Source organism: Perognathus longimembris, chromosome 20 (genome assembly GCF_023159225.1).
Source record: "Perognathus longimembris pacificus isolate PPM17 chromosome 20, ASM2315922v1, whole genome shotgun sequence".
In the NCBI taxonomy this organism is placed as follows: Eukaryota; Metazoa; Chordata; class Mammalia; order Rodentia; family Heteromyidae; genus Perognathus; species Perognathus longimembris.
This window is the reverse complement of record NC_063180.1, coordinates 38,433,273-38,459,201: the sequence shown is the minus strand read 5'-3', so window position 1 is coordinate 38,459,201 and position 25,929 is coordinate 38,433,273. Positions and strand designations below refer to the sequence as shown.

Genomic DNA, 25,929 nt, shown 5'->3' with positions numbered 1-25,929 from the left:
GAATCTCTATGAAAGTCCTCAAAATTCCTACTGCTTTTCTTTCTCCATTCTCTGGGCCAATCTTACCATCTTTCTTCTTCTGAGCCAGTATGGTCACTTCTTCACCTTTAGGGAGGTCAAGGAGGAAAAGAACAGCTTCTTCTCGTATGATATTGGTGAAATCTACATTATTTACCTATTAAAGTAAGAGTGCACACATGAGCCTTTGCTGCTTTTAAGTATGTAAGTGCATTTCAGAGTCTACCTAATTTGAAAATATTGCATTCTTAAAAGGAAAGAAACTTTATTTTGTTTTGGAGAAAATACGCTTTAATTTAAAATAAGCAGAAACCAAGTAAATAAAGTGAGTAAAGATGTGAATTAAGTGGCATTAAAGATCATCTACTGTAAAATTTAACCAATTTAGATAAGAGACTTTTATTATTGTGAAATCTTTTTACTTTAAATCTTGTATTATTAATTCTATGTAGAGTCCTACTTTCTACTAGTTGCTATAAAAGAAATCAAAAGAAAACAGGATTTAAAAATTATGCATTGTGGGGCTGGGAATCTGGCCTAGTGGCAAGAATGCTTGCCTCATATATATGAAGTCCAGGGTTCAATTCCCCAGCACCACATATATAGAAAATGGCCAGAAGTGGCGCTGTGGCTCAAGTGGCAGAGTGCTAGCCTTGAGCAAAAAGAAGCCAGGGACAGTGCTCAGACCCTGAGTCCAAGGCCCAGGACTGGCAAAAAATAAAAAAAATTTAAAAAATAATTATGCATTGTGGCAATCCTGTAACCATAACTCTGTAAGTAGGCAAGTCATTTACTTGCAATTAACTTGTATCACAAGTTCCAAGGTACTAAAATGAAAGCTCTCAAAATGTCACCATGAGGTGGAGAAGGGCCCTTCTTTCTGCCTTTTGGAAATTTCCCACATTAAAAACGAAGAAACAAAACAAAAGCCAACCAACCAACATATACTACTCACTTTTATAATAACACTAATTGATTTTTATTTTTAGTGGTATTGAACTTTAGTGGGTTTTGAATTCAGGGCTTAGTGACTGCTAGGCAGGCACTCCTGACTTGAGCAATGTCTTCAGCCCTTACAACTGGGGTAGCGAATATAAAACAGACTTCAGGAAGGATCACAACAATCTAACTCTGCTAAGAAATGATGTTGTTTGTATGATGATGGCAGTGGTTACGATGAAAACCTTGACCACCACGACTGGAAGGAAAGTAGGAGGGGATTCAACCATTCCTTAAATAAGCTCAAGTAGTGAAACGGACAAACAAGACAGAAGAAAACAGATGAAGAGCAAGAGAGGAGGAAGGGAGAGAAGGGACAAAGGTGCAAGATCCTAGAATAGACAAGAGTCTGAATTCAGCACACAGGCAGAAGGCCCTATGAAAGCAAAGAGAGCAGAAGAGAGGCAGCAACGCCACTTTGAGGGAGAAGGATAGAGAAAATGAGGGAACTCTCATGGCAGATTTGATCTTTTAATTAAAATGGGATACAGCTGATGTACAGAAATCAAATGGAGATTTGGATATTCTAAAATGAGAAATGAGAGGCTGATAAAGATAGTATCGTTACTAGATAACACTGTTCATAGTAAAATGAGTAGGGAGGAACAGAGTTCCCTCAGAAAGGGAAAAGGAAAGACACCATTGAGAGACTACATTGAACCCAGGCTTGCCAGGCTCTGTGAGTGATCCGGCTTCTCGTGGAGTGTGAAGCTACAGAGCCAGGGTGACTTCATATGTGGCAAATGCCTCCTCTTTGGATATGAGTCATTATCTGGGGTAAAGAAGGTTCTAGAGGGTGTGTGGCAATACTACAAAGATCACTCCCATGGAGGAAGAACGCCTGATGCTGCCGTCTGGCAAGCTGAGGTTTGTGGCATCTTGCCAATCTGCATGTTTAACTGAACTTTAAGATTACCTGCTCAGTACTACAGGAATCTGACACTGTGGGTTCTAGCATCATACCGCACACACAACACAACATGGCAGTGAATGAGAGCAAATGTAAGACCAGTCCAACACAAGTCAGACCTGATACGCTATGTTTGGAAGCTTAACTACCACAAGAGCCTATACACAGATGACAATCTAATTAAAACACTAAGTTTAATGTGGTCTGGCATCTTCTTCCAGCGATCCATGTAAATTGATACACTGACATACCCTGAGGATTTGATCGCCTTCTTCTAAGCCTTCTTTCGCTGCAGGGCTATCTTCTAGAACACCAGCTACAAATATCCCAACATCATTGCCTCCAGCTAGCCGCAAACCCACACTATCTCCTTTTCTGAATTTTACCAATTTCATGCTGGGCCTGTAAAAACAGATATTTCATTTGAAACAATTAGTAGAAACTTGAAAAGTTACAGCAAGCTGCTACAGTAAAAACTATATTCAGATGAAACAAAGGACTTGATTTCTAAAACCTTCTACAGAATACTAATTATCAAATAAAACTTAGTATTACAATTCAAAATCAGATTTAACAGCACTTTCAACTTCTGATAAACCAAGTGTTAGAATTATTAAAATGTGACATGGAAGCACTATGTCACATTAACTCAATTTATAACATTTTCCTATAAACAGTATTTTCACAACTCTCAAGATTCCTGGATATATACATATGAAGCGTTACCAATGATTAGAATAAAGCTTTCTCTCTTTTTCTTCCATACCAATTCACATCATTCTATCTCCACATAGTACATAAAAAGTCTCACAGAAGTAGACACTGCAGCAACTCATTCTACTACTAGAGAGTCAAAACCAGGCCCCTATGCACTAAAGTCTCCCCTTCCCATTGACCTGTGCAGCTGATAGTGGCGGGTCACGGGGTATTTCACTTACACTGGAACACTATGAATTTTAAAACAGATAGCTTACAGTCACTCAACAGTATCTAATCTCTGCTTCATCCTTGTTAGAAAGAGAACTGAAAAAACAGACACATGCAGGTCCCTCTAGAGTAGTGCTAAAACTCATTGACAGCCTAAAACAAACACTGATGTCTTATAAGACATCAGCTGCGCAGAAATATTTAAATTACAAATTACCCTTTACATTTCCTTTCTCGCGTCCCTTACCAATACACATCATCCCAAATATCAGGTATGTTTTAGAATTCCTTCTCTTTTTTTTTCTTATTCATTCAACAACTGTTTATTGAATATGTAGTAAGTGCCAGCAGCTGGGAGAGAAAAATCTAAGTCCTTTCTCTCTTAAATCACAGCTACTCAAATTATTAGACCAAACAGCTTTTCTTAAAAAAAAAAAAAAATCCCGAGGATTGACAAATATTTATGTATATAGTTGTCTGTTTATTTAATGTTAGGGCACATAAAATGTTTCTGAAAATTGTGATGTTTGAATAAAAGCATTTTATACTGACCTAAAATTTAGATAGGAGATAACAAGAATCACTCCAAAAAAAATCTCCCTTTCTATAATCTTTTCTAAAATGTACTATCATATAAAAGACTGCTAAATAAGAGAAAACCCTTAGAATATCTTTTAAATCACAGGATTTTAAAAATGTATATGCAATAACAGTTTTCTAATTAAATTCTTCCTCTGAAAAATGTTTACTAATAGACAAAGAAGACAGTATAATTTGAAAGTTGCCTTACCGAAGAATACCATCTTCATGGGTTGAATTAGGCAGGACACCATCAGCAGGACTGACAGGCAAATCCACATCTGGTTGTCCAACTTGGGCATACACAGGCTTTGGTTCTAAGAGAAAGGAAATTTAAACCATGCAGGAATCATTTAATAAAAACAATACTACAAGCAACTAGTGAAAACCAAATACAATAATACAGAAACATGTATGATTCATCAGCAAAAATAAGATATGATGAATATATGTATACATATATATATATATATATATGAGGACACAGAGTACTTGTCACAGTTATAAATTCTGCAGTCTTTCTAACAGTATGCATGTCATAGGGTCACCTGTGCTTCTCACAGCTCCAAGCTGTTTAGATCTGAATATTCAATGTTCTCCACAAAAGAAAAACAGAATAAGACAATCTCTAACTTTTCTTTGTTAAGACTGTCCACTTAAGTGATGTGCACTGGCTCACACCTATAATCCAAGCGACTTGGAAGGCTGGGATCAGGAAGACTGTGGTTTGAGGCCAGTCTGGGCAAAAATTTTGTTCACAAGGCGTCAACTCAACCAATACAAAAGTTGGGTGCAACTGTGCTGTTATCCTAGTTACGTGGGAAGTGTAAACAGAGGGAATGTGGTGAGGTCAGCCCCAGCCAAGAGTGAGACCCTGTAAGAAAAACAAGGGCTAGAGGAGTGGCTTAAGTGGTAGAGCACCTAATAAATGTGAAACCTTGAGTTCAAATCCTGTACCAACAAAAACAAAAACTGACAACATAGCCACTATTCTTCATCATAGTGAATTTGTTTTTTAAGTATCCGCATTTCTTCCATTAACCAAGCAGAGAAAGACAGGTAAGAGAGAAGGAAATGAAACACATTCTTAGCAACAGTCTCTAGGCCTTTGGGGCAACTGATTTCAAACCTTGGCAAATTCTCAGTCTGGATCCTCCAAATAGTTGACAAGGTATACTTCATAAAGTTCTTGTAAGAACAGTACTAATTAGTAAAATTGTTTTTGTTTTTAAATTGTTGAAGCTGATCTAATGTTTCTCCTTTTCTTTTTGGAGTACTAGGTATTGAACCCAGGGCCTGTGCCTGCTAGGCAAATGTTCTACTGATCCTAGTCTCCTAATAACCTTTTGTCTTTTAAGAGTAAACAGTTCAGGAGAAGAGCTTTACTCACTCCAAGTAGCTGTTCACCAAATATTTTGTTAGAAAAAATAAAAGCATTCAAGGAAGGCTACTAATAAGCAACCTCGCATCTATAAGGAAAACATTCAAAGTTAAATATACAGAAACATTTACATATAGGTAGTAAAAGTTGCATCTTTGAAATCCTCCTTGTATTCTGACAATTACCAGAGCTTGATTACAAACACTTTTGCACTTGCTATTTTGTTACGCTGACCTGGGAGAGTAGGTGTTTGCTTCTCATTTCTTTCAACTGTAACTTCTTCCACAGCTTTGGGTGTGTGATCATTTACATGCTTTACTGGAGTTGAGAGAGCGCCAGGTTTAGAAATTCTCTCTTCCTCTCTGCTCCGGAGGCTACATATGATTAAAATAGAAAACAAAAAAGCTTAAAATAATTCTGAAAGTCACTTGTCCAAGAACAGTGCAGGAAAAGGGAAGACAACTTCAATAACAGTGGGAAGGAATCTGTTTTAACAAAATATGGTGAACTATTTTAATTGCCTAGCAGTTAAAAGAATAGTTTAAGATTGAAACCACGTAAATAGGTAAGTATCTATGCAACAAAAATGAAAATGGAAAAATACAGTCACGGTAGCAAAGTTTATTATAGACTTGGCACTGGAAAAATTATTGTTCCTTTCTGTGCATTCTCACTACCTACCAAAAGATGGAGGTAGCATTCAATGATACAGAGAATGCGGAGCAGCCTTACTCAATCCAAGTAGAGTGAGCAGCTACATTAATTAAAATTTTCTTGTACCCATGTCAAAATGAGAAGGAATCAATACATTTTAAAATATTTCATACTGTAGTCAATAAAGTAACTAGTGAAGTGTACTATATTCCTTGTGTTGTCTTCAAAATCCAATGGCATCTCAATTAGAATCCACCTCAATTTGGACTTTTAAAAGTAAGATTTTATTGTTATTGGAGTGTTATATAGAGGAGTTACCATTTAGGGTAATTACATTTCTTTTTTTTTTTTTTTTCAAAATGACATCACACCTTCCTTTGCCTTTTCCGTTTTTCTCTCCTGTGCCCACCCACTAGCTGTACAGTTCATTTTCAACAGTGTCTACTGAGTACCACTGTTCACCCTTTGTACCACCATTTCTGTGTGCCCCCCTTAACCATCCCCAAAACAGATTCAATTTGGACTCTTAAGTGTTCAACTGCCAGACATGGCTAGTGGCTATGGTGTTAAGCAAATCAGACCTATAGAACAAAATAACTTTTCCGAAACAGTACAAATGGTTGTATGCAATGAAACAATTTTGAGCCCAGTCCCCCCTGTCACCCCGTCCCAAAAAACCATGAAAAAACCCTCTTGTGTGCGCACTAGCATAGCAGCTCACACAGTAAAGGCTCTCCATCAGTACTACATTGTGATCAACTTGTGCTGAAATGGTTGTGTCATTTGCCCAATGTGTCCCCTACTTACAATTTTATGAAAATGTCACCTAAACTCCAAGTTTGTAAAAGTTAAGGCTGTCCTCCCAAGCCAAGAGGACATAAAATATAACTTCTGTGCATACGTTATTAAGACTTACTCCTGAAAAATTCTGCCATAATCAAGTGAATTCTACATAGTAAGGAGTCTTTGATCCCAATCTTAACATGGCGCAATACCTGTATTTTGGCTGGAAACATCTCACTCAAACATTTAAATCTTCCTGCTAACAATGACACACTGCATTGCAGATTTAGATGCCCATTTGGAAACTAACTTACTACTACCCTTACTACTACTACAGCGTAACTATTGTGTGTTGTTCTGCTTATTTAACTTCTGGTGGCAACTCCGGGACTAGAAACTAGGGAGTATGGCTTCAAAGACCATAGAAATGTGCATTTTATTTCCTCTAACAATTTACATTATTTATCATTCTCAATAGGTTATTTATTATTCTCAACAGGTAACAGCAGATTCTAAAGTATACAAAACAATTCAGAAACCTAAAGTGTGCCAGGTGCCAGTGGCTTATACCCGGAAATGCAGCTACCTAGGAGGCTGAGATCAGGAAGATCAAGGTTTAAAGCCATCAAAAGGGGGCTGGGAATATGGCTTAGCGGTAGAGTGCTTGCCTTGCATGCATGAAGCCCTGGGTTCGATTCCCTGCACCACATAAACAGAAAAGGCCGGAAGTGGCACTGTGGCTCAAGAGGTAGAGTGCTAGCCTTGTGCAAAGAGAAGCCAGGGACAGAGCTCAGGCCCTGAGTCTAAGCCCCAGGACTGGCAAAAAAAAAAAAAAAAAAAAGCCACCAAAATAACCAGTAAAAGGCTAGTTGGAGGTATGGCTCAAGTGGTAGAGACCCAAAACTCTGAGTACAAAACTCTGAATTCAAACCCTGGTACCAGCAAAAGAAATAAAAAACAAAATGATATGTAAGGTGTACAATGTGGGGTTTTGATATGAACATACATTATATAATGATGACTCTACCAAGTACCAAGCAAATAGAAGCACTTTATTCTAAATGACAGGATATGGTTACCTGCCACTGCTGGGCTGCTGGGGAGAGTGTCTGGAATGATCAGAGGGCTCTGATCGCTGATCAGGAGAGCGAGACCGGCTGCGGCGTGGAGGTCTGTCATGTGAGCGACCAGAATGATCTGATGCTAGTGACTGAATTTCTGAAATGTCTGTTAAATAAAAAGATGTTATTTTCTCATGAAATTATTACAGTAAAGGACACCAATGACATTAGACATAGCTACTAAGCATAATTTCATGTAAAATGACTGATTTAAGCATTATTTTCATTAGCCAGTAATCAAGTCAATAGTTGTGAGCTGCCTTGAGCTTGTTAGGCAAGAGTGCTACCCACCATTTATTTAAGCCATACCTCCAGCCCTTCAAGCTTTAGTTGTTTTTTGGATAGAGTCTCACACTTTTTACCCAAGTAGCCCCGGAATACATCCTCATACCTATAATTCCTAGGCAGCTGGAATTACAGGCATGCACTACCACACTTGGATAGGGTCTAACTTTTCTGCCCAAACACATCTCAAATCGCAGTCCTCTTATTTCTACTTCTGAGGTAGTTAGGGTTACAGATATGAGCCCGATATGCCTGGCTGTCTACAAATTTTTCTACTTTGAAAATGTCTGTCTTTCACTTTGACATGTCAAATCTTTCTAATACTTTAAGAAATAAATTGTGAGAAACTCCAAACAGAATCAAACTCACCATCTCTCTCAGAGGCATTAGCAGAATGAATACTGTCAGAAAGGTCAGGGACGTTCAATAGGGTAGCCCGGTCATCTCTCTGAACTACCATTTTTAACTTGCCTTTAGACCTTTCTATCAATGTCTTTGCATCTGTCAGTGACATATTTTCTGTCACAGTACCATTTATCTACAAAAGAAAAGAAACTATAAGTTGAAAGGTAAATAACAAAGTATAGATGATAGTACAGGAATAGCCCAACTATTTCCTGGTTCACAAGAACTAGCAGATTCCTCTTATACTTCTTTCTAAATCATTAAAATATTTTACTTTCCTGAAACAGTGAAATCTTTACTAAACTGTCTGTCTGTCTGATAAAATCAAATTAGCAACTCCCCCCTTAAAGCCTGTCCCATTCTACTGCTTGTAAACAAGCTAATGAAACATTGTAAAATTATCCCAAAAAATTGTCAAAGATATGTAATATGTAACATGTAAGGACGGGCCTATCTACCTATAAAGGGACTGCTACTGATGAATGATTTATATTCGCAGCATCCACTTCCTCAGAATAACTCCATACCTAAAGTATCACTGTTGACATGTAGTAACGGATAAAGGTCATTTGGCAACTAAGCCTCACACAGTGAGTTTTAATTCTTTGGCCAAACTGCTTCAAACATAAGCAGAGATTTTATGTTAATCCTAGAGTTTACATTAAATCTAGAATTCATTATAATGTAAGCATATGACTATACCTTCAATACAACATCGCCTTCTTGGATATTGCCATCTCTCGCTGCCAAACTGTCTTGTGAAATTTCCTTTACAAATATATGGCTGGCCAATCGAAGACCATATTCTGAAATAACATATTTAAATGTCTTCAGTGAAACATTCCAAGATACTTAAGTAGATTTTCAAGTGTAAGACTAATAATTATTATATAAAGAAAGGTTGTTTAAAGCACAAAGGTATGAAACTATTTTGGCCACTTTAAAAATAAAGCATTCCATTTAATCATCAAAAAGGATAAAATGCCAATATGAAAGCAGAGTGAATGTTAATGTATGGCTCAAACAAATGATCAACACCCTAGTTTCCAGTTCTATTGAAAGAGAAAGCCCTGAAAACCATTTCTTTCTGGCTATGTACTGACACATTAGCTTCTCTGAATGTTTCAAGTATACAATGCTAAAATGACAAACTACTTGCTATTTGAAAGACTTTGGAAAGTTTTGTAATTTTACAGATAAATGTTGTCAAACATGGACTTCTGGCTCCCAGACCAAAAGTATTTTTGATCCTTCATATCTGACACGGGGAGACACACTCTGAGCACTGGTACACATTGTGGCGTACTACTGCAATGCTCACCACCAGCCAGGCAGGGATGAGCAAAGGGTAAAATAAAATGCTGATCCTGTTTCCTTCATACAACCAACCAAGAATCCAAGAGGGAGGCATTATGAATTGTACCTGTGCTGGGGGGAAGTTATACCAAGAGAGTCCAGAGAACTCCTCAAGTTCTTGCAAGGCTATGGAAAACACATCCTTAAAAAAATCAACAAGTTGGTTGTGATAAAGAATATACATAACCTCAGCACTCAGGAGACTGAGGCAGGAGAATTCCAAGTTAGAGGTCAACCTGGGATATATAGCAAGACTTTGTCTCAAACAAAACAGAAGAGAACAAAACAAAGCTAATAACAACAACTACCAGTATGGTTATCAATAGAAAAAAAAAGCATGTTTTTCATTCTTTAAGGACAGAAAGAACTCTTAAGTCACACTGCATTTTAAAAAACAACAAAACAACAAATCCCCCCCCCCCAAAAAAGTAAAAAACCAGAAGAGATTCTTTTTAATTTGAGATAGGTTAACATACTTGCCTCTCAAGCATCTCAAAGTTTTATCATAGTTATAGTTTAACTTAAAAGTAAATATGTAGCACTCACAAGCAGGGCAGACTTTTAGTAAATCTGGGCAGGGAATCCTATGTCCTTTGGAAATGCTCACTACACCAGAAGAACGTAGGATTAAAGGACTGTTCTTACTTAAGATTAAAAGCTTACAAATGACCAGTGCACAGATGGCCCCAAATATTCCTCATGCATTTATTCATTCATTCCAAGCATTTCCTTGGGTATATAATAACTACACACCAGGCATTATGAATAAAGCTACAGATGAGACAACCCCTGTACCCTGGCAACCTAGTAGAGGAAAAATGTTGTGGCAATTTCTAAATGCAACAAGAAGTTGAAATAATGGAAATAAATACAAGGATCTACACCTATATGGTGTACACCTATAGGTGGTGTACACCTATATGGTTCCTTGAGAAGAAAAACAAAACACTAAAGCTTAATAAATATTAACGTTAAACCTGTAAAGTGTGTTTGTGCGCAGGAAGCTCAAGATGTTGACAGATAGTTCAAAACAAATGCACCAGAAAGTATCAAAGAAAGCAGGTATGAGGTATGAGGTCCTAAGTCTAGTGTGGCTGGTAATGAAAAGAAAGAGAAAGGGACCCCTCAAAAAAGGAGAAACGTCAGTGAAGAGTTTTACAGAACCCACTGGAAGAAACCCAGAGATCAGTCATGAGATCCAACTTCACTGAAAACATGTTGGCAGCATGGGAAAAGGTAATGGCAGAGGAGAAAGAAGGGGTGGCATTAAAAAGTTAGAACACATTACTGTGCACAAGAAAAGAACAGATGTCAAGACCAACTACTATGTCATCTGTGCTGTGCCTGGTTGGAAAAGGTAAATAGAATGAAATATATTTCTTTGAATACTTCATTATAAAGGTGAAGAAAGGGCATTTTATGTGAAATGTGTTGAGTTTGACGGGTCTTGAAGGGACATTTAAATGAATATGCAAGGCAGCACAGATCTGGGCCAGACAAGTACTGCCACTATCAGCAGTGACCTAAGGTAAGAGGACCAAACTGCCTAAAGAAATCATGTTCAGTATTAGGAGCAATTCTGGGACAGAGAGGAAGTGGCCCTGTGACTCAAAGTGGTAAAGTGCTAGCCTGAGCAAAAAGTTCAGGAACAGTATACCCAGGCCTGAGTTCAAGCCCCACGACTATCAAGAAACAGAGGAAAGGAGGGAAGGCGGGAAGGAGGGAGGGAGGGAGGGAGGGAGGGAGGGAGGGAGGGAGGGAGGGAGGGAGGGAGGGAGGGAAAGCAAACTGCAGAACAAAAGAGTAATAACATGAGAATGAACTTGCAAAGCATACTTGGAAAGGAAAGTGAGGGCTCCAGAAGGATATAGTAATACAGACACAAAAGACAGTATTTTAGAGGTTGGGAGTAGTTAAATATGTGAAATTTACTGAAAAAGTAAGATGAAAAGTGAATGTCTCTACTAAACTTAGTGTAAAGCCAGGAGAACAGACACCAGGCCAGCAGGAGTTGAAGAGTAAACAGTGAGTAAAGTAACAACAGCTCCCACACACAGTTCACTGAAAGTTTGTAGGAGGGAACAGAAACTACAGATGTGTAAGTGAGCCTTCACAGTATTCTGATTAATCTTTTCAATCAAAACTGATCAGTCAGGGGCTGAGAATGTGCCTTAGCAGTAGAGTGCTTGTCTAGCATGCATGAGAAGCCAGGGACAGTGCTCAAGCTCTGAGCCCAAGCCGCAGGACTGGCCAAAAAAAAGTTGAAATATTACATTTTGGAGAAAAGTGCACAATGGGTTTCTTCTCTTCGATCCCTCCATTTAGAGAAGAGCCTGCCCCACTCCATTGCCCACACAGCTATGCACATGCTGAACTGCACTTTGGGGAGGTGTGACATCTCATTAGCATACTTTGTATATAATTCTTCACAACAAATAAATCCAAATCCAACCACTAGACAACTAATTTGAAGTACAATTTGGTTGAAGAAGAGAAAATGGACAATCGTTGAAGCTTGCCGTAATAAGATTTAAGACAAGGGCTGGGAGTGTGGCCTAGTGGCAAGAGTGCTTGACTCGTATACATGAAGCCCTGGGTTCGATTCCCCAGCACCACATATAAAGAAAACGGCCAGAAGTGGCGCGGTGGCTCAAGTGGCAGAGTGCTAGTCTCGAGCAAAAAGAAGCCAGGGGCAGTGCTCAGGCCCTGAATTTAAGGCCCAGGATTGGCAGAAAGAAAAAAAAAAAAAAAGATTTAAGGCAAGAGAACAAAGGACATGGGAAGAGGGCAAAACCAAAATTAGCCCTATAATCTTCATGTGAAAACAGTAAGAAGAGAGTTAGTAGCAAATACCTTCATTTTTTCGGGATTTCACCAATGTGACTTTGGTGGGTTTGGCAGGTTGACTGGAGGCCACGGAGCGCCTATCTGACCGTGGAGACAAGCTCCTCTCTCTGCTTGCACTCCTATCTCTTGCCCAACTCTTCTCACTCCTCCTGTTACCCAGGGCACCGCGACCACCTCGAGGGTCGTGTGCTTCCTCCTCCTCGTAACTATCTTCTTCATTATCAGATACTGGCTCTGGTTCAGGACGACTTACAGGTATCTGAACTTTCTTCTTTCTTCGAATAGTCTACAAATTATAATCACAATGAAGATTATAAGCTGATTTCCACTAATGAACTCTCTGTTCCTAAGAAAGGAACAACACATTTCTTCTCATACATTAATTTAATTATGAATCTGAAAGACAGTATACAAGTAATTACAGCCAGTTACTAAGGAATATATTTCCATTTTGGTTGCATTTTCTGCTTCCTGAAAAATAGATGTGGTTAAGCAACCAATTACCAAACAATCTAATGAAGTTAAAGCTGGACAGACAGAGCAGCATAAAAATCAAATGTTTTGCTGGATGCCTGTGGCTCATGCTTGTAATCTCAGCTACTCAGGAGGCTGAGATCTGAGGACCATGGTTCAAAGTCAGCTCAGGCAGGGTAAGAAGGCCCCTAAGACTCTTATCTCCAACCAGAGAAATGGAAGTGCTGCTGTAACTCAAAATGGTAGAACAAATGCCTTGAGCTAAAAATTTAGCTCAGGAACAGCACCCAGGCCCTGAGTTCAAGCCCCACATCTGAGTGGGGGTGGAGGGGGAAGGAATCAAATGCTTCCATTTTGGATACAAAATTATATAAAAACAAACAAAAACCACTGAAAACAAATTGCAAATGCAAAATGGGAAAACAACACATGTAACATGTGACAGAAGACTCGGGATCTTAATACATGAAATACTTCTACACCACAGTACAATGCAAGGGACAAGAACTGCATGCATGCATGCATGCATGCATGAATGAATGAATGGCAATATTCTGTGAGAGATTCAAAATCACTTGTTACCTAAGGTATTTCACTTGAAATGTTGATAGTTTATTAGCATGACCAAGACTGAAAACATGGTAATGAAAACAAACTCCAACTATCCCATGGGCTTTCTGAGGGACAATGCATACTCAGTCACCCATGCCCCTGACTCTGAGGAGCCACTCTTACATACTCCTAAAAGTAGGTGGACAAGGAAGTAGGACCCTAACAACGTTCACCCTAAGCAAAGTGCTTTCCCTTTGTGGTTCTAGTTTCTTGCTCATTGTGTTATAAATTATTTCTACCTTCCTTTCATATGTAGTGAATGAAATATTTGTGGTATTATGTTATCATAATGCTAATATTTTAGTTAAACATAAAAGTCAGTAATTGAGTGTAATCCCCAAAGGGCTGTTCATTTACAGAAAGATAACCATGTAAGTAAGCCATCACCATGAAATAACACAAGAGCACAGAGGGGAACAGACAGCCAATCGAGGAATGGGAGCTGGTTATTTGGAAGTGTTCTGAGTGTACGGAAAGGGGGAGTATCTTAGTGGACCAAACAGGGCAGATAATTTGCCCCCCCCACACCTCTGCCTTTTCTTCCTGCTCCATGCACTGAGCTAAGGCTTCAGCAGAGAGCACACTATTCCTTCAGAAAGTGGGGCAACACAAGTGAAAGTGAGTGAGGAAGGGGTCCGTGTGCTTTAGTGCTCTAGTTGTTTAAGTGAGACTTCTACATTCCATGTGCTCTGTACCACGTTGCCAGATTTTAACTGTGACCTGAGGCTTCTTATGCAGAGTTCATGGAGTTACTTTTCCCTTACATATAAGAGTAGATTTTTCAGAGAAATGCAAAACAGAATGAAGATTCTAGCCATTCCAACAGTAACCAAATGCACTTGAACAAATCATCAAAGAAAATCTTAGATTTTCTTTCTTCTCAAAGGAGGAGGTTGGGGCTGGGAATGTGGCTTAGTGGTAGAGTGCTTGCCTAGCATGCATGAGGCCCTGCAGTTCAATTCCTCAGTACCACATTAAAAAAAAAATGAATAATCAAAGCAAGAGGTGATGTGGATTTAGAGAACAATGTAAAACTTTCCCAGCAAATAAATTTGATTCCAGTGCTACAAACTCCAAACTGACTACCTACTAGGGGTAGGCTAACTTAGGTATTGGAAAGAGAAGGAAACATACATGCCAGGCAAAAAGAACTGTCCAATCTCTCCATCTCCCCTTTAATTGGGGGGATGCGAAGAGCCCCAGTATCTGACTGAGAAAATAAGACAAACCAGTTTATATGTGTATAAAACACACTAAGCAAGCCACCACTTTGAGAATCAGTGTTTCAGATTTCATTTTCTTAGAAGAATTTCTACTAAATGATACTTACAATTTTTGCATTTTTCCCACTTTTCCTTAGTTGCTGAACAGCAAAAGCATGTTCAACATTATCCATCGAAACTCCATTAACCATTGCAACTCGGTCATTTTCCCTAGAGGGGAAAAGTCACCAAAGTAACATGTTAGAGGAAAAAACCATACCTATTAAAAGTTAGTGAAGCACCCTTCAGAAATATATTTGAAGTATGGTCTAATCACTCTGTTTGACTCCAGAGCAATATTAAACCATTTTCTGTCAGACTTTCACAAGGTTCATCAGTAAAATGTTTTCCCAAAGGACTGAATGGGTACCAGAATACACAAAATGATGGTTGGTAAGTGAAATTACACAAAGCTTGAGGATATGTCGTTGAACTACACAGTTATTATATTACCCTCTTTAAAAAAGGCTTTTTAATCCTCCTGATTATGTCTCATTTCTTTCCTAGCATACCTTTTGCTTCTCTTTTTTATTAATTTATTTATTGTCAAAGTGATGTCCAGAGGGGTTACAATTTCATGCGTAAGGCAGTGAGTGTATTTCTTATCAAATTTGTTACCTCCTCCCACATTTTCTCCCACCTTCCCCCATCCCCAATTCTTTGCCCCCCTTTTGCCTCTCTTTATTTTACAAATTTTCTTATCACAATAAAAGGGCAAGATGGGGAGAGACTCCCAAAGGCTAGTTACTTCTATTTTAACTGAGTTGTAAGTTGGTTCCCTCCCTCCCTCCCTGTACTTAAACATTTTATAGGTGCCTTGTATTTAAGTTTAAGTGATAATAACTTTCCACTAACAGCACCAACAAACCTTCAATCTTAAGTAGGTATAAATGTATAGTGACAAAAGAAAAATTATTAAAGAAGCCATGGCACTGATGGGGTGTGCATACAGCAAAATCACTAACATAGCACGCCAGTGACTGGGGACACCAACAGAGCCTGCCACACAGGCACCTGAGAGAAACACACTTACTGCAGCTGTCCTTCCGCTGGTCCTCCTTTGAGCACATCTGAAATTACAATGGAGGTTTCCCCACTCTGAAAATGAGGGTTATCTCTTCCACCAGATATTGCAATTCCAAATCCAAATCCAGGAGCCTAGAGTAATTTGAAAAAAAAAGACTGACATGAAGGACAAAATAATTGCTTACTTTAGCATACCTCTATAATCTAGAAAAGTTAAACTATAAAGATTAAAATCTTATTTTATCTATATGATCTATCTTCACTTATGCAGGCATGTATTACCCATCTTTCTACAAGAATGCATGCCCTAGCTGGACTCACACCCATAATCCTTGCTACTGAGTCTGAGATCTGGGGCATCACAGGGCAAAGCCATCCTGAACATCCCTGAGACTCCATCTCCAGCATCTTTATGTCTGGGCTAGAGGCATAAAGTGGTAGAGGACTAATTGTGAGCAATAAAGCCGACCAAGAGAACTAGGCCCTCCCTGAGTTCAGACCCCAATCCCAGCGAAGAGCTGTATCAGATGTAACATTAAAACATCCAAATTACAAAATGGCCTTTAAGAACTAAAATAACTTTGAGTCATTGAACAAGAGGCATATATTTGTGTATAGAGATGTACTACATTCCCACGATGAAAATCCAAACCAGATAAGCATAAAAATGACTCATCCCTTCCTAAGCTGTTCAGTCCCCAAAAGAGAAAAAACAGAAACAGGTCAGAGAGGTCCTGACTTTCCCTCCTAACCTAAAACTTAGTTAAGTGGCAAAGGTAAAGAATAAACACCTTTGAAAAATGAAAGGGAAATTAAAACATGTCTACACAAAGACTTAGGCATAAATATTCACAGCAGTACCATTCCCAATAGCCAAAAAGTCGAAATAATCCAAGTGCCTATCAGTTGATGAACAGAAGAGTGAAAGGTGGTGTAAACATGCAATACAGTCCAGGCAGGAAAGTCCTTGTGAGACTCTTAACTCCAATTAGCCACCAGTGGTGTTGTGGCTCAAAGTGGTAGAGTGCTTAACCTTGAGCGTAAGAGCTCAGGGACAGCACCCAAACCCTGAGTTCAACCCCCATACTTGTACTGGGGCTCAAACTCAGGGGTCAGAGTGCTCTCCCTTAGTTTTTCCACTCAAAGCTGGCCCTATACAACTTGAGTCACAGCTCCATTTCCAGCGCTTTGCTGGTTAGCTGGAGATTAAGAGCTCATGGATTTTCCTGCCTGAGTTGGCTTTGAATTGCAACCCTTGAATCTCAGCCTCCTGTGTAACTTGGATTAAAGGCATCATGGGTGCCTAGCTTTGTGCTGGCTATTTTTGAGAGAGGGTCAGGTCATGCTTCCTGCCTGAGTACATGCTTGGTCCACCAATGTGCCTATTTGAGGATTCGAGTCATGGCTAAGATGATAGGCTCGTGGCACTACACTCAACTCTGGGATGAAATGGGGCCTCGTGAATTTTTCTGCCCGGGCTGGCCTCAAGCCACAATCCTCCCAATCTCAGCCTCCCAAGTAGCTAGGACTACAGGCATAAGGCACCAGTGTGCAGCTTTACGGCCGATTCACTTGAAGTTATCTTTTGTATGAGATGTAGAGGATTCAAGTTCATGCTTTCATATGTGCTTAACTGGCTGTCCCAGAACCATCAGTGAAGACTATTTTTCCTCACTGTTTTGTATTGCACCCTTGACACAAGTTTAGCTCTGACTCAATCACTCCCTTGTTCAGACACTTGCAGCACACCCACAGATTATCTCCCAATTTGCTTCCTTGCTTTCACTACAATTTCACCCTTTCAAACTTCAGTACATGAATGATACTTTGGCATACCAATATTCATTTACACTATTATCTAATTCTACTTCAGTACACTAATATTTAGTTACGTATTTCTTTAGTACACTAATTCTACTTTAAGAATTCTACTTTAGTACTCTAATGACACTTTAGTAGATGGACACTTGTTTATATTGTTACATAACTCTAATACTATAATGACACTTTAGTACAGCAATACTAACTTTACATATCATTTTACTTTAGTACACGAGTGATACTTTATTATACTCATTTATGCTAGTATATGTAATTCTCCCTTAGAAAATGAAAAGGTGAACATGAACTCATACTTGATGTTTCGCTTCATTTTTCAAAGGATTATAAAAAAAAGTATGCATTTTCTAAGGGATAACGTGAAAGCAGAGCAAGTGTGGGTGGCATTTGGTGAGCAGAGCAAGGGGAACAGACCACACTTGCACTGAGCACTTAACATGAACTGATCTTACCTGAAATACGCTCAAGTTGTAAAAATGAGCACCAATTTTATGACAATGTAACAAAGATGAAGTGTGCCAACTATAAAAACTGATCGCCGTTGAAATACTCTGGATATATCAGTTAAACAAAATCTGTTGTGAAAATTAGTTTTGTCTTTTTAAAGATACTTTTTGAATGTGAAGAGTAAAAATTTTACCCTTTCAGGTGTGGTTAGCTGACAGTGCTATTGGACAGTGCTGTCCAGACCTCTGGAATGATCTATGGACCACAGATACCCTTAGAAGGACTTTGGTGGTACTGGTATACACGAGGGGGTTTATAATGGACTGGCTTTCCACTCTGAGGAAGTAGCAGTGCAACAGGAGACCAGGCACACCACTGCCTGAGGGAGGTAAGTCAGCTGTCCGAGACCAGGGGAAACATCAGGAGACAGGCTAGTAATCAACAAGGGCTGGCTTGTTTTCCTCTCCAATACAATTCTAGGGTCTCCACCAATGCTGGTCAACAGTCAAACACCAAATCATCACTTCGCTCTCAAGAATGAACTGGACTTCAATGGTTCCTAGTACTCTAAGAATGTGAGAGAATGAGGCCCACAACCCTTATTCTGGACAGTAAGTAGCAGCAGACATCAGAGTTGGAGTCCAGGTATTTGCTCGTTCCTCCTTTCATACAATTAGAGACTGAGCATTATGTGGCAATAGATTGTGTGAGTATTCCAGATCATTCCCAACACAACAACAGCTTTCACTACCACGGCTGCCAAAGCTCACAACCGCTCACTGAGCAAGAACAAACAGCTCCCATTCCTCTGCCAGTGTTCCTAAATAGCACGCTGCCAGAGACCACGGGCCTCCACTTCAAACTAGTGTTATAAAATGGTACTTGAGGCCCGAGCCCCCATCTCCAGAGGATTTAGAGAACTCTCATTTTTTGGACAGTAACTTTTGAAAGCCACTGCTCTAGGTCAATGGTCAGCAAAGTATAGCACAAAGGTCAAATCCAGCCAGGTAGCCGCTCCTGTAAATACAGTTCTATTGGAATAGAGCCACACACACTCATATACCCAGTTTCTGACTGCAGAGGTGTGCAGCTGTGAGACTGTTTGCTCTTACCCTCAGACAACAAAGTCTGGCAAACTGGCAAATGTCTTTCAGTTTCTATTAAACAAGTTTATTAAAAAAAACAAACAAACAACAACAACAACAACAAAAAACAAAACTTCAAAAGCCAGCCCCAGTGGCTCATACCCGTAATACTAGCTACTCAGGAGGATGAGATCTGAGGATTGTGGTTTGACGCCAGCCCAGGCAGGAAAGTCTGGGAGACTCCAATTAACCACCAGGAAAAATAAAAGGGAAGTGGTGCTGTGGCTCAAGTGGTAGAGCGCTAGCTTGAACTGAAGAGCTCAGACACAGTGCTTAGGCCCAGAATTCAAGCCCCACAACCGGCTGCCCCCCCCCAAATAAATAAAATAAAAAGCTGGGCCCCAGTGGCTCACACCCCTAGCTACACAGGAGGCTGAGATCTGAGGATCGTGTTTCAAAACCAGTCTGGGCTTTCCTGCAAAGTCCATGAAACTCTTATCTCCAATTAATCAAGGGGAAAAGCCAGAAGTGGCACTGTGGCTCAAGTGGTAAAAAGTGGTAAAAAGTGCTAGCCTTAAACAAAAGCTCAGGGACAGCACCCAGGCCCAGAGTTCAATCCCCAAGACCGTCCCCCCCCCTCCCCCGCCAGCCAAAGAAAAATCTTCAAATAAGCTCTATCTGGTCAGGCATGGTGGCTCATACCTGTAATCCTAGCTACTTGGGAAGCTGAGATTAGGATGATCAAAGTCCAATGTCAGCCCAGTTAAGTTTATGAGACCTCCCCACCCCATCTCAACCAAAAGCTGGGCATAGCTATGAGTACCTGTCATCCTAGCTGTGTGTTAGAAAAGGATCATAAGCCAGGCTGGCCTGGTCATAAGTGTGAGACTGTATTCAAATATAAGTCAAAGAAAGAGCAGTGGCTCAAATGGTAGAGCACCTGTAAGAAGTACAAAGACCTAAGTTTAAACTCCAGTACAAAATTAAAAACCCAGGCTCTGGTGGCTCACACCTGTAATCCTAGCTACTCAGGAGGTGGATATATGAGGGACAGAGCTGAAAAGACAGCCTAGGTAGGAAAGTCTGAGAGTCTTATCTCCAATTAACCACCAGAAAACCAGAAGTGGCATTGTGGCTCAAAGTGATAGTGCTAGCTAGCCTTGAGTGAAAGAGCTCAGGGACAGCAAACCAGGCCCTGAATTCAAGACCCATGACCAACACTCCCCCACCCCCCACCAAAAAAAGAAAGCCACTGAAAGTTGGTGGTTCACACCTGTAAGCCTAGCTACTCAGGAGGCTGAGATCTGAAGATCATGTTCCAAGCCAGCTCTGGCAAAAAAAAGTCCAAGAGACTCTTATTTCCACATTCAGCTGGAAATGGAGGTGTGGCTCTAGAGGTAAGAGAGCTAGCCTTGAGCGAAAATGCTAAGAGACAATACCCAGGCCCTAGGTTCACCCTCAATACCTGTGATACACATATATAAAATAAGGAAGTAAAATGAAATGAATAAAAACATACACTGGGTAAATATGAATTTATGGTCATTTGCTACGTCTAGATGAATTTACTTTATGTAAATATTATAGGTAAGGTATGTCACAAAAAAGTTCCAAAAGTATCAAGGGCAACAACAACAAAAAAAGGAAAAACAAAGGCTATCCCCAGAGGGATGGTAACTAAGAACTTCCATTCAAGAGAGGCCACAGTCTCTCTCTGATGTGGACAGAGAGAACACACAAATTAACACACTGAAAACCAAAGAACTCCAGTTACAGATTCCTCTTCTCTGTACTTAGCATTTCATGACCACACTTCTATTCTCCGTACTTAGCATTTCATGATCCCATCCCCCAGACAGTAAAAGAAACCTACAGCACTGGAAGCAATCAGGTGCAGAGTGGAATCCAGAGCCGTTTTCAGATCTGCCAGCGCAGTACCTACACCTACCAGGAGGAGTGGGGGAGGGACTGATACTTTCAACACTGCACAGAAAAATCAGATTTTTTTTTTTTGCTTTATATTTAGGATCTCTTTCCACTTCCCTTAAGCTAATGAGACACAGATCTGTAGTAAACACACTCAGTTGTTTCCCTGTACCTGGATTCCTAACTGAACCCAGCAAATAGTGCAAAGGGAAAACATACTTCTAGGCAATTATGAGTGTCTTACTTTACTGTTTATTTAATAACTAAAAAGGTATTAGGAAAAATAAATGTACTGTGATAATAGAAATTACACCTCTGCTTCCAATGAATGACCTAGCTTTTACCTAAAGAAACTAGAGAAAAGAAGAGCAATTAAATGCAGTGCAACAAAAAAGATGGAATATTAAAACGAGTAGATATTGTAATCAAACAGTGAAGAATATCAAAATATCAACAAAAACTAGCATTTCGTGGGGGAAAAAAATCAATGTTTATAAAAGTCATTAGCTAGACTGACCAAGGAATAAAAGAAGACCCAAATTACCAAAACCAAGAGTAAATTGGAAGAAGTGGTTCACACCTTTAATCTCAAATACTTATTCAAAACTAATGTAGGACACTATAGACCAAACTTGTAATCCTACTCAAGCAAAGAAGAGAGGCTACTGGTTTGAGACCAGCTGGGTCATGAACAGTTTGGAAGACTACAGCCTCCATTGCAGTGACTAGGCACAGTGGCATCTGCCTGTCATGCTAGGGACAAAGGGAAGTACCAATAGAAGAATCAACCTCTAGTCTGGCCTAGGCACAATGTGAAACTATCTCCAAGTGATCCACTTAAAGAAAGAAAAATTAGCAAAAGCCAAAAGGTGCAGAGGAAGGCATTATTTCCCATCTCCTTATTGTGAACTTAACAGCTTTCCCTGGTACCAAAAGAAGATAAAAACAGTACAAGAAAAAAAGGTCGAGCCCACTTATATGTCATTAACATTGAAACAAACATGTTCATGAAACATTGGCAAATCAATACAGAAACAGGTATAAAATAGATAATACACCACAAACAAATACAATTAGTACTAGAAATGCAAAGCTGTACAATTTACCAAGTCCACAAAGAAGAAAAGCTATAGGCTTTCACCCAATACTAGGAGTAAGGCCAATGTGTCTGCTCATCATTCTTAATCAACAATGTCTTGAAAACCTCCATGTACAAGGAGGAAAGAGGGAACAACAGTACAGATTGGGAAGGAAGAAATAAAACTGCCTCTGTTCACAGATCACGTGACTGCCTATAGGAAAATAAGTAATAATTCATAGAATAATTAATAAATGTAAGGAAGTTGGCTGTAATGATATTATTAAAATTTTGTATTTCAGGGCTGGGAGTGTTTGCTGAGCATGCATGAAGCCCTGGGTTCGATTCCTTAGTACCACATAAACAGAAAAGACCAGACAGAAGTGGTGGTGTGGCTCAAGTTGTAGAGCACAGTGCTTAGGCCCTGAGATCAATCCCCAGGACTGACATGCATGTATCCATGCATGGATAGATGGATGGATGGATGGATGGATGGATGGATAATAAAAAATTTGGAGGATTCACGTTATCATAATGCCCCACTTAATATAATGCTACAGTAGGGATGAGGTACAGCTCAGTAGGAGAGTGCCTGCCTAACATTTAAGGATCTTGATTTGATCCTCAGCACCACAAATTTTTTTTAAAGCTTGGTGAATAGGTAAACTCTAGTAAGTCTAGAAACAGATATATACAATTCATTTATGATAAAGATAGAGGTAATTAAATGAAGAAAGGATAATCATTTCAACAAAGTGGCTGCTCAGAAATAAGGAGAGGGAGTTGGCCCAGGCAGAAAGTAAGATCCTAGCTCAAAAATACCAATGGAGGGGCTGGGAATATGGCCTAGTGGCAACAGTGCTTGCCTTGTATACGTGAAGCCCTGGGTTCGATTCCTCAGTACCACATATACAGAAAATGGCCAGAAGTGGCCCTGTGGCTCAAGTGGCAGAGTGCTAGCCTTGAGCAAAAAGAAGCCAGGGACAGTGCTCAGGCTCTGAGTTCAAGACCCAGTACTGGCCACAAAAAAAATATATATATATATGCATATATATATATATGCATATATATATGGCACAGCTCAAATGGTAGAGCACTTGCCTAACAAGCCTGAGGCTCTGAGTTCAATCTTAGTAGCCACAATAAGTGAACAGATTGTACAAACAAACCTAAAAGGTACCACACAACTGGAAGATGAACAAATAAAGTGTTTTACACAGGACACTACTTAAGAAAGCAGCAGGAGCTACTCAAACAAGCGTTAAAATCACCATCATGGAGAAATCCCAAACTCTGAACACAGTCTAATAAACACAGGAAGTCAGTCTCAATTGGCTACATATTGTTTGAATCCATTTCTATGACATCCTGGAAAAGGCCAAAGTATAGGAACAGATAACAATGAGAAGTGTTGTGGGGGCTAGGAGGATAGTTCACTACAAATGGGTAAAAGGGAAAGCTTTAAGGTGATGGAATTGTTCTGTTTTAATTGCTGCATTGGTGCTGATTGCTTGTCCAAGCTCAAAACCAGGTAAATATGAATTGTAATTTAGAATACATTAGATGAATTTACTGTATATAAATACATGTAAATTATACCACCAAAAAGCTCCCAAAGTATTACAAAACCTAAATGTAACACAATAAAATTGTACTGAATCATCATCTCTCACCACTGTAAGTCATATGGGATTTTTCATACTTAATTAAACACATCTTATTTAAATATGCTGCCTAGCAGCACATTTTAAACAATGGGAGATCATATTTCAGCTTTTTAAATTACTGAATGACTTGTTAACCATTTGGTGAACCCATAAGTCAACTATACATGACCTAAAATTATTATTTTTTAATAATTAACCCATTTTATCTATTATGTGAAGATTGTTTAACTCATAATCAGGGTCAGAATCTAGGAAAAATATTTCCTCTTTTCCAAGTTCCGAATAACAGGTACAGCTGGTAAAGCATATGACTTCCATTTAAATATTCTCTAGTCTTTATACATTCTCCAGGAGGGAGAGGATGAGCTGACCTCAAAAGGAAGAAAGGAGAGAATCTAGGGAGGCACATTATGAATTGGTAAAAGCATGAATTAGGACTTGAAATTAGTGCATGCGATTTTCACTTTAAATATGTGAAAAAATAGTTTTTACAGGGCAGGTTGAAGCACTTGCCCATTTCTAAAGCAATAGAAAAACAAAACTAGGGTCCAAATCTAGGATGGTCTCACTTCACAGCTCTTACTCATCAACTTCTATCCATCTGCTAATGTATAGGCAAGAGCTTGGCTTTATGCGTTTCAAATGAACAAGTATCATTTAAGATTACATTCTCTATTCAACATGTGATCAAAGAAGGGTTGAAGCAGTTTATAATTTAATGTACAGTCACTTATCTGATCATTCAAAACTTTAAGGATAAATTACTTTTTAAAATCAGGGACAAAAACAGCAAATACACATAACCACCAAAAGGATATATGAAAAAGTAATCATCCTCCCTTTTGACCTTAATAAAGAATTTATTGCAAATCTAATTTTAAACAAAAGACTATAGAAAAATTTTCCCTTTTCTTTTGGCTTCCTGACATCTGGCTTTCCTCTATTGTTTTCAAGAACTGCTAGTATCCTGAGTTATAACACAGATTATTTACTGCAACAGAACTCACCCTGTGAAGTGTCACTGTGTGTTGTTCCCATATAGCTGTTTCCTCCATTGCTGTGCTCTGAAAAAGAAAAACAAGCCATTTACCTTGTAAGAAAATGTTTTCTAATGAAGTAAGCCAAAACATCCAGCAAATAATTCCACACAATAAAATACCAAAATCCACACTACTAATAGTAAAGACACTCTAAAAGGAGCCTAACAGTTATAGAAGGTTTTTTGTTTGCTTTTGTTTTAAGAGTCAGGAAACTGCATACAGGAACTTCCTTTGTTTTTAACTTAATCTGGACAGATGCTACTCTATATTTATTTTCTGCTAGCTGAAATCAGTGTGAGCCAATCTGCCAACTTTATACTTAACATCAGATAGAAAATAAGACTTTGAAAGGTCTAGATGTTTAAAAGCAAAATTATTTAACTTTGTATAACAAAGCAAATAGCTCTGAACTCGGTAATTATAAATATGTATGTTGCAGGAAAAGAGATGAAAACATCTAAGAGCTTTGGTCAATAATTGCTTTAATATGGCAATTATACTATTGCCCCACCTCCTTACAGTTTTACTACAGAACTATTTTTTCACCCTTCATTTAATAACCATAAAGGGGGCAAATGGCTTTTACACACACACACACACACACACACACACTCTCTCTCTCTCTCTCTCTCTCTCTCATCCAAGAAACAAAAGAAAAAAAATGAGTCACAGTCTTGAATTCCCTTAAGAATCACCATGAAATAGAGCAAGACAAGCTCCAATACAAATCCTTTCAAATCAAAGTGAAGTTCAGTGTCAACTTCTGAGAAAAATAAATTATCATCCAAAGGATGAACATGATAAAATTCCAAGTAAATATCTTTTAAACTGGGTTAAATGTTTTTGGAGGTTTTAAAGTAATTCACTTTTTTTTGTGTGTCCCATTTTATGAAACCGGGGCTCCATGTATTTGTTTATATATGTGTACGTATACACACATGCGCGCTCGTACATAAATCTTTTCTACAAGATTTTTCCAAAGTAATCAAAAGGAAGTGAGAGGGGAGAGGGCTGAGCATGGCATTCTGGGAAAACCCTCCTGGCCTGTGATTACAAATGCTACTTCACAACTAGGATCTGCCTGTCTGTTATCCTGCTGTCAGCAGCATCATGAGAGCATGCCTGTCAAGGTACTGTGGGCCCATTTCTCCTTTCCCACAGCAACTTTAATTGAAGATTAATGCCACTTTAGAAAATGAATCCCTATA

The 25,929-nt window shown here is 39.1% G+C and overlaps 1 protein-coding gene across 5 annotated transcripts in view; it reads right to left on the bottom strand.

Annotated features, from left to right (window-relative positions):
- The window catches only part of Tjp1 (tight junction protein 1), a 71,997-nt gene that overhangs the window by 27,035 nt on the left and 19,033 nt on the right, over positions 1-25,929 (bottom strand). For all 5 annotated transcript variants that reach the window (XM_048368781.1, XM_048368782.1, XM_048368778.1 and 2 more), the window contains exons 2-12: positions 24,689-24,745; positions 15,647-15,771; positions 14,682-14,784; positions 12,272-12,551; positions 8,765-8,868; positions 8,027-8,195; positions 7,331-7,478; positions 5,049-5,188; positions 3,645-3,750; positions 2,179-2,329; positions 67-175 (exon numbers count right to left, since the gene is read on the bottom strand). In XM_048368781.1, the coding sequence (XP_048224738.1) occupies positions 67-175; positions 2,179-2,329; positions 3,645-3,750; positions 5,049-5,188; positions 7,331-7,478; positions 8,027-8,195; positions 8,765-8,868; positions 12,272-12,551; positions 14,682-14,784; positions 15,647-15,771; positions 24,689-24,745 (1,492 nt within the window). The remainder of the gene's footprint in view (positions 1-66; positions 176-2,178; positions 2,330-3,644; positions 3,751-5,048; positions 5,189-7,330; positions 7,479-8,026; positions 8,196-8,764; positions 8,869-12,271; positions 12,552-14,681; positions 14,785-15,646; positions 15,772-24,688; positions 24,746-25,929) is intronic.